The sequence below is a fragment of the Crinia signifera genome, chromosome 1, assembly GCF_055691185.1.
Source record: "Crinia signifera chromosome 1, ASM5569118v1, whole genome shotgun sequence".
Lineage (NCBI taxonomy): Eukaryota > Metazoa > Chordata > Amphibia > Anura > Myobatrachidae > Crinia > Crinia signifera.
The window spans coordinates 93392989-93405876 of record NC_139217.1 but is presented as its reverse complement, the minus strand read 5'-3'; the positions used below and the strand labels follow the sequence as shown (position 1 = coordinate 93405876).

The 12888-nt window shown below is 44.5% G+C and overlaps 1 protein-coding gene across 4 annotated transcripts in view; it reads right to left on the bottom strand.

Moving 5' to 3' along the window:
* The window catches only part of ENPP6 (ectonucleotide pyrophosphatase/phosphodiesterase 6), a 48860-nt gene extending 38805 nt beyond the window's left edge, over positions 1 to 10055 (bottom strand). The window contains exon 1 of one of the 4 annotated variants that reach the window (XM_083170498.1): positions 9916 to 10055. Coding sequence is in view for 2 of the 4 variants with exons in the window: in XM_083170476.1 (XP_083026602.1) it covers positions 4250 to 4490 (241 nt within the window). In the remaining 2 variants the exon portion in view is untranslated. Of the gene's footprint in view, positions 1 to 4249; positions 4575 to 7697; positions 7944 to 8317; positions 8401 to 9915 lie in introns of those variants that run through there. The other 3 variants (XM_083170481.1, XM_083170490.1, XM_083170476.1) reach the window with 3 other exon arrangements.
* Between the last annotated feature and the right edge of the window lie 2833 nt (positions 10056 to 12888).

Sequence of the window (12888 nt, the reverse complement as noted above, 5' to 3'; positions counted from 1 at the left end):
AGAACATTAACATCGTTCAACATTCATTGTAGACCATTTTTTTTATAATAATTAAAAAAAAAAATACAATTTAAACCAGACTATTTGAATTATAAAAAAAAGATAAAAATTTGGACTGCAAAAAGGTTAAGAGGAATCAATAGAAACTTCTAGACCACAAGGGGACATACCACACCCACAATGAAGTGTGTAATAATATACTCATAAAGGAATCTTTAGGGCATGTATTCGCCTTCACCAAATGCACCCAGTGATGGGAGAAAATTGGACGTAGTTTTCACTCAAATTAAGGATGATAGAGAGTTTCTTTTATGGGCATACCAAAACTAACAATTCAAAATGAGATTTCAAACACATCTAGGTATCTTCATTGATGACCAATAATGAAGAAAAGTTGAAAAAAAAAAAAAAAAAAAAAAACAACTTTAATACATCCTTTAAAACACACAAACACACAAACACACACACACACACAAGAATCCATTTGGGGTACCTGTTGAAAGAACACACAAACACACACACACACACACACACACACACACAAGAATCCATTTGGGGTACCTGTTGAAAGAAAACATACTCACCAGCTGCCTTTGGTACTTCTCCAGGATCCCTGCAATGCTGTAGCAACAAGCCGGACTTCTATTTACTTCTGGAGCTCCGCCCCCAGACCGGTAGTTAGGCCAGCCCAGCAGCCAATCATGTTCGGGGAAATCCAGATGGCCGAACATGATTGGCTTCTGGGCGGGCCTAACTAGCGGTCTGGGGGCGGAGCTCCAGAAGTAAACAGAAGACCGGCTTGTTGCTACAGCGTTGCCAGGGTCCCGGAGAAGTAGTGGTGAGTATGTTTTCTTTCAACAGGTACCCCAAATGGATTCTTCTGGACAAGGGGACCAAACTACTATCAACATAGGTAAGAATCTGGCTGAATGGGCTCCGTATGTCAGTCGTAGCCAACTCCAGTCCTCGAGAGCTACCAACAGTTCACATTTTTCAGACAACCTAGCCGCTGCAAAAGGTATACTCTTTACTCACTAACACATTTTAGAAGATCCACAGGTGGAGCTAATTACTTCACTTGTGATTCTGTGAGGAGATCTGGAAAACATTAACTGTTGGTAGCTCTCGAGGACTGGAGTTGGCAACCCCAGCTGTAAATAATAAAGTATTATTGTCTGTGGTGTGTTTGTGTATTTAACTATTTTATTAAATCAGGCCGGTTCTTTGAGCTCGGGGCTGGTTATGCTCAGGAGGGGGGCCCCACTCCAATTTTTTTAATATATATACAAAATCGCGCATGTCCTCAAAAATCGCACATTTTCATGACTAAAAATTGCACGCACTTGTTTGCTGTGAATTTGCATCTCATTAAATATGCAAAATTAGGCAAAAATTGCTAATTTAAAAAGTGCGATATGGTGCGATTTTGGAACGTGCCTAAAAATCGCAAACCATTAAAATGTCACCCATAGTTTTATAGTAGTAGTATAAAGGTAGAGATCCCAGGTAGAAGAAGACATGTGGTCACACAGAACCTAGGTCAGGACATGGACTGACAATTTCTATATGTAGAGAAGCCAGATTTAGGGAAGGCAGTGCATACTAAGCAATGCAGGCAAAACATGGCAAGGGGTCTGAGCACAAAAGAGTTAATATAAAACAGAGGAGTCAGAAATGTATATACGGTAGTTGGGCTGACAGACCAAAGGTCGACGTGCATTGGGTCGACAACTGAAATAGGTCAACATGGATGGAAGGTCAACACAAGCATTAGGTCGACAGTCACGGTCCGCCAGCCCCCCTCCGCCCCTCCCCATCCGCCCAGCTCCGATTGGCTCATGAGCCAGCACCATATTTGAAATGTTTCAATGACAGGTAGCAGAAGCTTCAGAGACTGATGGCACCAAGATCTGCGGAGGCCGGAGAAGACGACGAGCATGACTGGGGACATTATGAGCGCAATGTACTACGGTGGGCATTAGGTGTAATAGCACTACTGGGGACATTAGGTGTAATAGCACTACTGGGGACATTAGGTGTCATAGCACTACTGGGGACATTAGGTGTCATAGCACTACTGGGGACATTAGGTGTAATAGCACTACTGGGGACATTAGGTGTAATAGCACTACTGGGGACATTAGGTGTAAGGAATACGGTCACTAGGTCGACACTATGAAGGTTGTCATACATTAGGTCAACCACTAAATGTTGACACATGAAATAGGTCGACAGGGTAGGTTGACAGTCAAAAGGTCAACATGAGTTTTTCAAATTTATTTCAGCTGACTTGTGCCAACAGGGCGTGGAGGGAGTATAGTATGCCGAGCGTCTGATATGGTGTCCAGGTCAACACATCACAATTTGGGACATAAAACGCGAAAAACTCATGTCGATCTTTTGACTGTCGACCTTTCCATTGTTGACCTAATGCTTGTGTCGACCTTCCAATCTATTTTATGTGTTGACCTTTAGTGGTCGACCATATGACCCATACCCATGTGTACGGTAATTGGCACTACTGATGACATTATGTGTATAAGAAGCACTACCGGGGGCATTATGTGTATAAGAGACAGGACCATAATAAAGAACAGAGTCATACATTGAGGGTGTACATCAGTACTAATGGTTTATCATCCTACCAGTGAAGGTACCAGACAAGGAAAGGTTACTTCCAGGAGAAAAGCACTGACTTTGATGGCTCCTGCTCTGATTATTCTAAGCATACGCAATGGAGACATTTAGTTGCATGGTGATTCCTATCAATGTGGAACGGATAGCCCAAACTGGATGCCACCCTGCATGCATAGGGCCATACATAGAACAGACAGGCCCTGTAATTCCAGGAGGTTGGAGATGCTTGGGTGTGGAGACCCATTCATAAATTTTGCTAAGGAACCCTGTGATGGGAATTTGCGCCCATGCTAGCAGAACCTTGCATTACGTTGCAGTGTAGAGACAAAGCTCCAGTTAGCGGAGCAGCACACAACAGCTGAGGATAGCAATACACTGCAATGTGTGCGAATCACCATCCTTCACAAACATTCACATATGGACTGGCTATAAACAGGTGCATTTCATAAATAACTTCTCATGTAATGTGCCAGGCACACATACTACTAATGGTATGTTTAGAAACATATGTTGTAGAAAAAATATGTTAGCAACTTTTTAACCCCATTTCTTATGAGATAAGGTGTGTACACACGGTGCGATTTGGTTGCTGAGTGATTTTGGCTTAATATCGTTCAGCGACCAAATCGCTCAGTGTACCGCTTTCATCAGAGACCACCGATTTTGACTGAAAATCGCAAGCGATTAGGTCTTTACTTAGTTTTTTTAACCTCTTCAAATTTATTTTTTATTTGACATGGGTTGTGGGCAGTGCTTCTGGAGGGGAATAAAAGGACAGGGGTCATTTTAATTATTTGCAACACCAGTAAACTATACATGGGTGACAAGGACACTCAGTTTAACTAATGTGCCCCGATGTGGTGGAAGAAATGGGTTGAAGAGTGCTGTGCGCTGGCGGTTGCTGTCCTCACTCCTAGTGGCTGTGAGAGGGAGGGTATGGGGGAGACGCTGGTGACCTCATTTTGACTAGAAAGTGCTGGACGCTGGTGCACTTGCGACCAGCGCTTTCTAGTCAGAATCAAAGACTCATGCTCCTGCGACCAGTACAGAGCTGGTTGTGGGAGCGCCCTCCTAGCGATATCACCCTGTACTCATTAGAAAACACGGGCGATATGGTCACGCAGCGACCAGTTAGCCAGCGATTCTGGCTAATATTGCCCCATGTGTGCAGGGCTATAGTTCGATCCCCCGTGTACCATGATGACCAGACCTGCGCATAAATGGGGCATAAAATGTTACAACAGATTTCTGGCAGCTCTGAGCTCTTATCTTTTGGTCCTCTGTAACGTCACCATCTTGCTATGTAAACCTTTGAGCTTTGGCAGAAATCCCGGCACACCTGCACATATCACAGGAGATGGTACTGAAGAGCAGCGTGGCCAGCACCTGAGCGGATTGTGCTTTGTTACTGCACATCACACCTCAACCCGCTCACAGCGTTTAGTAGTGATTTTTAGGAACAGTTATGGAAGCAGTATATCTTTCACCAGGAAGTACAGCAAAGGACCAGAATTACATGATATTATAAATCCAATATGTATTTCATACACAACATTATACTATATATTGCAAACACACAGTTGAAAGTATTTGCCACAAGTGCTGTACTCACCTGTCATTAGAGTATAGTAGTTTGGATAGGAAAGGCTAGGAAAGTCTGGGGTCATATAATCCACTTTAACACCACTTTCCACAATGTACTTAAAGCCTGGAAGTGTTTCAAGTTCTTTATCATTTATATAATCAAATCTTAGCCCATCGATCAAGAACACCAAAAGTTTTGCACTGGCCAAGGGTGCTGCTGCGAGACTCAGGGCAATAAGGATGATAGAGAAACTTCTGAATCCCGCCATGGTTTCAGCTGGATGCTTCTACACCATTAATGCTGCTGGAGTCAGTGAATCTTAGATGAGTTACAGCTTGCTCTGCATAAAGGGATGGGTTTGACTTTGGATCACTAACCCTCCCAGTTTCCCTTCTTTCCAACATGTAACCCTTTGTGATTCAGCTGATAGCTGACAGTTTAGCTAGACCTGGTTCTGATGTAGAAGTAAAGCAAAAATAAGCAAGTAGTTTTGTATATGGAAATAATCAGGGTGCGATGCAAGCTGAGCAAATATATTTATACTGTTTTCTGTGCAGGGTAAATACTGGTTGATTTTGCATGCAGCACACAGATGTTAGACAGCTTTACTTTTAAGGTGCAAACACACAGGGCGTTAGGAGCCCCGTACTGAGCAATTTCATTTAACACAGACCGCTCAGCACGTATCTCTGACACACATGCTAGTCAGGCATCAATATCACTCGGGGGCATAAACATGGAGTGATCCGTGCTTACTTTCTAAGCGATCCAGGTCCTAGCCAGGTCTCTTTAAAATAGGTGTATATAGACCTTAAAGCTGGTTGCACACTAGTTGTAGATATATCTGCAGATCAACTGATCTGCAAATATATCTATAGACGGATCGGGCAGCTTGTTCTCCATACACACTGCCTGATCCATGGGGACGGACATCACAAATGGCGGGTACATTTGAATGCACCTGCCCACTGAGCTGTCAATCACAGGCAGCTCCAGGCGCAGCTGTACTGGTGGTCGGCAGATCGCCTGTACACACAGCACGATGTGCTGAAATATCTTTATATAAATCGGGCATCAGCTGTGTTGCACAGCCTATGCGATATAACTGTGAACGTCGCCATGCATCAATATAGCGACCAATCAATCAGCCAGTGTGTACTCTCCTTTACACTGCATTTCAGATTTAAATTTGAACGCATCGCACCCAAATCTAAATTCCTGCACATTTTACATCTGCCCCTGATGCCTACCTACCTACCAACACGAAGAAACTCCAGGAGCAGAGCATTGTGTCCCTCCTGGAGAGGGTCATGTTGGGAGGTATGCTGATGAGATGGCAGGATTTGCCTACCTGACCCTCTCCTTCAGGGAGAAAATGCTCTGTTCCTGGACTTCCCTGGTAATGTATGATTACCATCACCTGTGGTGATGGTAAGATCAGGGACAGAGCATTTTCTGCCTGAAGGAGAGGGTCAGGTAGGCACAGTGACGTGCGGTGATGTTCATGGTTGGTGAGGCAAACACTGTGATCATTTAAAAACACACTTATTTTACAAAAACACACAGTACACACCTCTCACTTTACACAAATACACAGTTATACACTTCTGTCCCTTAACACAAACACCTGTGCCACTTAAAAAAACACAGCCCCCACCCTCCACAAGTGCTAAACACACATTTCTGTTTAGAAAAGGCACTGCTTACCCAAGTAGAACTGGCAGCAGTGACAGGAGCGTTCCTGGGACAGGGACACGGAGACAGAGTGCCGGCGGGAGGCGGAAGAGGGATCCCGGACACTGATAGCAGATAGCATCGTGAGCTGGCAGCCCAGCCCGGCACGCCATTTCCCCACCCGCATTACAAGTCAGAGCAGCCCGGCAGGCCAGCATGGCACCGCCGCTCCCCCCCCCCCACTCCCCGCCCGCCCGCATAACAAGTCAGTGGACGAGCCAGGGCTCCTCTGCATGCAACAGTACTATACTATAGACGGCACCTATAGAAGTTCCTTGGTGGCAGTCAGGGACGTGTTTTCTGCCTATATGAAAGCACGCCCCTGTCACTGAGACAGCGCCACTGTGCCCAATCACATCTGTCTCAGTGACTGGGGTGTCCTGTCATATAGGCAGAAAAGCACGTCCCTGTCACCGAGGCACCGCTATAGGTGCCGCCTATACAACTTTTTAAAATGAGCTTTTCCAGCTCGGTTCTTAGCCCTGCCCACTGCCCGCCCCTGTGTCTTTTACAGTATCATGGACAGCGGGAGGCACCGCTCTTGGTGCCTCCTAAACTAATGAATAAAAAAAAAATTGAGTAAAAATTATTATAATAATACAAAGCATATACTTATGACACATAATATGTGTCATAAGTATTTTCTTTGTATTTTATTATTATTTTAATCATTAATGACAGGGGAGGCACTGCCTCCCCTGACTGCACGTCCCTGGGTAGGCAGCCCTGTGAGATGGTCTGTAATGTGAAGTAGAGTTATGCCCAGACGCACAGGCACTAAATACATTTACAGATGTAATCACAGTCATCTTTGAGGCAATCCAGCCACTCATGCTTGTTTGGTGTGTCAACACTATGATATCATTGCTCGATGCATTTCCGTGAGCAGTGGAAGCAGAGGCATAACTCTGGGAGGCAATGGAGTGATATGCGGCCAGGCTCCTGCTTCCAAGGGGGCACCTCTCCTCCCCTGCAACTTTGCATCAGTTAATAAAAAAAAGCCTTCAATATTGCTTCTGAGGCTGACTCGCCCTCCTAGCAGGACCACATACTTCACACATTCTTTATTTTAAAAATTATATATAATATAATAATAATAATATAAGTGCCGTCACCTGAGTTGAAACACCCTTCTCCTCAATTACCTAGCTCCCCACAAGTGATGGCAATCATAAATTAAGAGGGAAGTCCAGAAACAGAGCATTGTTTCCCTCCTGGAGAGGGTCATGCTGGGAGGTATGCCAACATGACCCTCTCCAGTAGGGACACAATGCTCTATTCCGGGACTTCCATCATAATGTATGATTAGTTACCATCACCTGTGTTGAAAATGCCTTTCTTATCGATCAACTTTTAAAACAGGTGATGGCAATCATACATTAAAATGGAAGTCCAATAACAGAGCATTGTGTCCCTCCTAGGTTCATGTTGGGAGGTATGGTCATGCAATAGTGCAAACAAAGTAACAATTATATTTATTTCTAAATACATACAAAAAACAGGTAGAACCCCCTGGTTAGCTGGGAGTTCCCACTAGGGTTACCACCTAGTCCCTTTAATTCCGGACACATGTTAATTACACAGGTTCTGTGGCAGTTTAAAATCAGGTGAAGTGGAGTCTTGAAGTCAGCCAGCCACAGAACCTGTGTAATTAATATGTGTCCGGAATTAAAGGGACTAGGTGGTAACCCTAGTTCCCACATGTGAGATTATCCAATCGGAAACATGCCGGGTTACCTACCTGACTCTCTCCTTCAGGGAGAAAATGCTCTGTTCCTGGACTTCAGGACAGACAACTTTATTCAACTTCCTCTTCCTATTTTTAATTACAGATGTAGCCATGCTCATGATGGCTCTGACATGGCGTGGGTGTGACTTGTATCCTGAAATGTGTGCACGTCTGTGTGGCACCATTAGCATTACATTAGCTGGCAGCCTGACATCCTGAGTCTTCGGTGTGACTAGGATCGCCAAACTGACACCTGCATCTGCACCGCAGCCATGATGAGCGTGTTTATATCTGTAGATAGGGGGTCCTGGTTCTTATAGACCAGGCATTCCCAACCACGGTCCTCAAGGCACACCAACAGTGCAGGTTTTAGTGATATCCAGCAGAGATGGGCAAAACGGTTCACTTAGACAAGCCGGGAACCAACGGTTCAGTCAGTGAAAAAGATCCGGATCATTCACACGACTCTCCGACTCACATTGAAAAAAAAAAGGGTTAATTTTATATTAACAGAGCATAAAATCTTGCGAGAGGTCGATAGCTCTCGCGAGATTTCACCTGTACTTAATTTCGTTCTTATCCACCAGGCGAGAGGGTGGGTCGTTTTCGTATGAAAAAGACAGACGGCTCACCTTTTTGGGATCGGCGGCTCACTCGTTCTTTAAAGGGATCCATTCAAAAGATACGCTTCGTTCAGGAACGACCCATCTCTAATATCCAGGCTTGAGCACAGGTGACTTAATTAGTACCTGAGTGATTCTGATTAAACCATCTGTGCTGAAGCCTGGATATCACTAAAACCTGCACTGTTGGTGTGCCTTGAGGACCATGGTTGGGAATGCCTGTTATAGACTAATAGGCAAGTATCACCTTACTCAGCTTAGTCATCATTACTAAGACATTACAGTAGCTGTGCTGCTCAGAACAGTGCATGTGAGTTGGGGGGGTCAGTGGTTGGAGCTATGGTCTCTAACCTGAAAGGCTTAATATGTAATTCTTGTGAATGAGGAAACGCTGGAGAATGAGAACAATGGCCCAATGGGAATGGATACTTTATGGCTGGACTGGAACCAGCTGGAAAATGACTGCAGTCAGCCTGGGACTGACTATAATTCTGGTCCGGAACCAGCTGGAATAATACTGGTGCCAGACTGAGTATGCTTCTAGGGTGGACTAGAACCAAATGGATTGGCTACAACGGTTGCCACTGACAAGGCTGGAAATGGCTAGAATGGTACTGGAATCAGACTGGAACTGACTGTTGCCCCAGACCAGATTGGAACCCATTGGAATGGAATGTTAGGAACCAAGGAATAGTAGCACTGTTGGTAAAGCAGGAGCACAGAGGACACAGTATATAAGCATTGAGTATAAACAGGCTTAGAACTTTGCCCTTATTCTGATTCACTTGCAAAGGCAAATTCCTTCTCAAATGGACAAAACCATGTGCACTGCAGGTGGGGCAGATGTAACATGTGCAGAGAGAATTAGATTTGGGTGAGTTATTTTGTTTCTGTGCAGGGAAAATACTGGCTGATTTATTTTTACACTGCAATATAAATCTCACTTTGAAGTACAAGTTGTACTTCAAAGTGAGATTTATATTGCAGTGTAAAAATAAAGCAGCCAGTATTTTCCCTGCACAGAAACAAAATAACTCACCCAAATCTGATTCTCCCTGCACAAGTTACATCTGCCCCCCTGCAGTACACATGTTTTTGTCCATTTGAGAAGGAATTTGCATTTGCGAGTGAACCACAAAAAGGGCCTTTATTTTTACGAGCAAGATATCAGATGTGGACAGGAGCCAAGTTATGCAGTCATAGAACAATGGTGTTCTGGTCATACGCTGCTTGTCTCGATTGGCCTTTTATCCTCCTTGCCCAGCAGTGATTGAAAACTTAAATCATGTGACTACTACAGCACTTCTGGTAGGAGGATTGGCAATCAGATAGCAGAAAGATGGCAGACTTGGGGTGCACTGAACTCACAGTGACAGATAGTAAGTAGGCCCACATGATCTCTGCAGATCAGTGCACCAGCGTGTCGGTAATTGCCTATAAACTAAAGTTTGGGTCCTGACAGGGACAAAATAATTAAAAATTGCCTCCTCATTCCCCACTCTTCCCTCTGAGAAGTAAGCATTACTGTTACAAGGTGTGGCTAAGAAGGCAGAGCTTGCTGCAGTGCAGGTGTAGTCAAGCACTTACCTCACACCACTCATTCTTACCTCCTAGTTGTCAATGAAGCTCCGGTCAATGATCCTGGCACAGATGGGAATGCACTCTTGGACCTTGCAAAGGAAGGTGGACACACTGCCTATGGATATCCAAATCCTGGTGGGCTAGTAGGATGTAAAACATTTGGCTTACCAGTCCTGTAGTGTTCATCCGAACCAAACCTAGTTCAGCCACACCCACCCTACACGCTTCCTGTAACTTTACTTGAAGAGCAGTGACTGGCAGTAGATCTTTTGTAGGGCTCACTTCTGCTTCATGGCTTCCGGTGTCTTCACACATCCCACTTCTGGCAGGTGTAGACCCTTTGATGTTCAGATCCATGCCTGCCACAAGGCTTGACGGACACACCTGAATTTGCCGCATTGGCAGCTGGGATCCATCCCAATCTTGGCCTACCATACTGCTTGGGGCTTCCTGTTGACCCCCAATGCACTTAATATTATTTAGTCACATTACAGCAGATATCCTTGATGTGAGACGTAAATATGCATAGAACTTCTTTCCAGTCACTTCCAGACATAGGGGATTATTTTGCAGCCTTGCTAGTCCTCCAAACCCTGCCCGGCAAATGCCAGACCCTCCCAAATAATTACACACAACCCCCCCCACATCGCAGTGTGCGGGTTTGTCCGCACTGGATGCAGACCATCAAATGATGGCGAAGGTTCTCACAAATCTAAGTGAATCTAGGGTCACTCAGATATGCCTGCACCCTCGGGAGGAAGAGGGCAGGCAGCTGACACCCCCCCCCCACACACACACACACCCGTGTCACCATGCAATTTGCGCTGGGTGTTCCCATGGGGGAATCGCATTGCCCACTGTGGCAAGCCCCTCCACGCGCCCTGCCCGCAACCCTGGGTGTGCACGCCCAGTGAACACTCTGTTTGCCGTTGCCACACGCACCATGCATCTGCACATGCGCAGAAATGCAGAAACCCCCCCCATGCTAATGCGCAGGGGGGTGAATGGACCTGAAGAAGGTCCCTAATCTGCTGCACATCTGCTGCACTTGTCAGTAGCAATATTCACTTACAGCACCTTCTATGCACATAACACATCGCAGGTACATTTATACTAAAGATTACATACACTGAGATGTATCCTCATTTGGGATGTTACAGTATATATTCCTGCTAACACAACAATTTTCTATACAAGGTTATACATAAAGCAAAGCTGTAATAGCACAGATGGTACATTGTACCTGTTTGTACTGTACGTGTATATGATTAAGTACTACAAGTCTCATCATTACTAAATACTGCACAACTCTCCTTATTACAATCCCATACACCTCACAGACTATGCACTATAGTCTGCCCTATGTCCCAAGTACAGATGTACACTATCAGTAACAATAATAATCACTATCATTATGCCACAGACTCCTCTATCACCATATCTATATCATTAACCTCATTATCACATATACAGTATACCACAAACTCCATAACCTTCTCTTTATATCCTCTGTACTGTAGCACTAACTTTCATGTTGCTATGTGTATCAAGCACCCTAGCGGCCTCAAGTCTTTGTAATGCAAATCAACCACATAAGCATAATTGAAAGAAACTTACTAGAATAACCACACTGACAAACATATGTGACATGTGACGTTCAAAACTGTCAACTTTTTATTAAATAACACAGTATGTGGATAAGAAAGGGACAGCTACTTGGTCAAGGACGCCATGGCTTATGTCATAGTTGCCTACCCTCCTGCATTCTGCAGGAGACTCCCTGAATTAGCAGCAATCTCCCTCTCTCCCTCATTAGTCTAGCAATCTCCCTCATTTCACCTAGCCCACATTACACTGTTACATTTTTGGGGAAAAAAGGAATGAGAGACAGATACATTTACATTGAATCATCAGCACCATTTCCCAGTACTTTACCAAGTACAGTAGCTCTTACTAAGTGCTTTGGGGCTCATCTACAGTACATTTGGATATGTAATTTTAAATTACACACCCATGCTTCTAGGTGCCACGTTCACAATCTTTTTCCTCAATTTCTCCATATATGGAAGTAGCCACGCCCTTTGGGTGGAGCATGACACGCCCCCTTAATGGGGCGCTGTGCAAAATTCACCTACCAACCATAATCTCCCTGAAACTACTTTTCAGAAGTAGGCAAGTATGGCTTATGTAAATCAAAATGTTACCACGGTTTGCAAAATCCTACTCTGCTTTCACAATGGCAAGCAAAATACGTTTCCTAGTCTCATGCGAATACAGGCCCTTATTCAGCTCTGATCGCAGTACAAATTCATTCTCAAAATGGGCAAAATCATGTGCACTGCAGGTGGGGCAGATGTAACATGTATAGAGAGAGTTAGATTTGTGTGAGTTATTTTGTTTCTGTGCAGGGTAAATACTAGAGATGTGCACCGGCCACTTTTCGGGTTTTGGGTTTTGGGTTCTGATTACCTTGAGGTTTTGGGTTCTAATGGGTTTTGCCAAAACACCTCCTAAGTGTTTTGTGTTTGGATTTCTTGGGTTTTGGGTTCTGATTTTTTTGTTAAAAAAAGCATAAAAACTGCTAAAATCGCAGAATTATTTTTTTTTTTGCTCCTACGTTATATTAACCTCAACAACATTCATTTCCACTCATTTACAGTCTATTCTGAACAGCTCACACCTTACAATATTGTTTTTAGGGCAAAAGGTTACACCGAGGTAGCTGGATAACTATGATAAGCCACACAAGTGTGCGGCACAAACACTAGACTGATATGGCACACTTAGCATCCCCTCTAGGCTGATACTGCACACCTAGAATTACCCCTGGACTGATATGGCACAGGTAGCATCACCCCTGGACTGATACGGCACATTTAGCATCACCCCTGGACTGATATGGCACACTTAGCATCCCCCCTAGTCTGATACGGCACACCTAGCATCACCCATGGACTGATATGGCATGCTTAGCATCACCCCTGGACTAATACAGCACA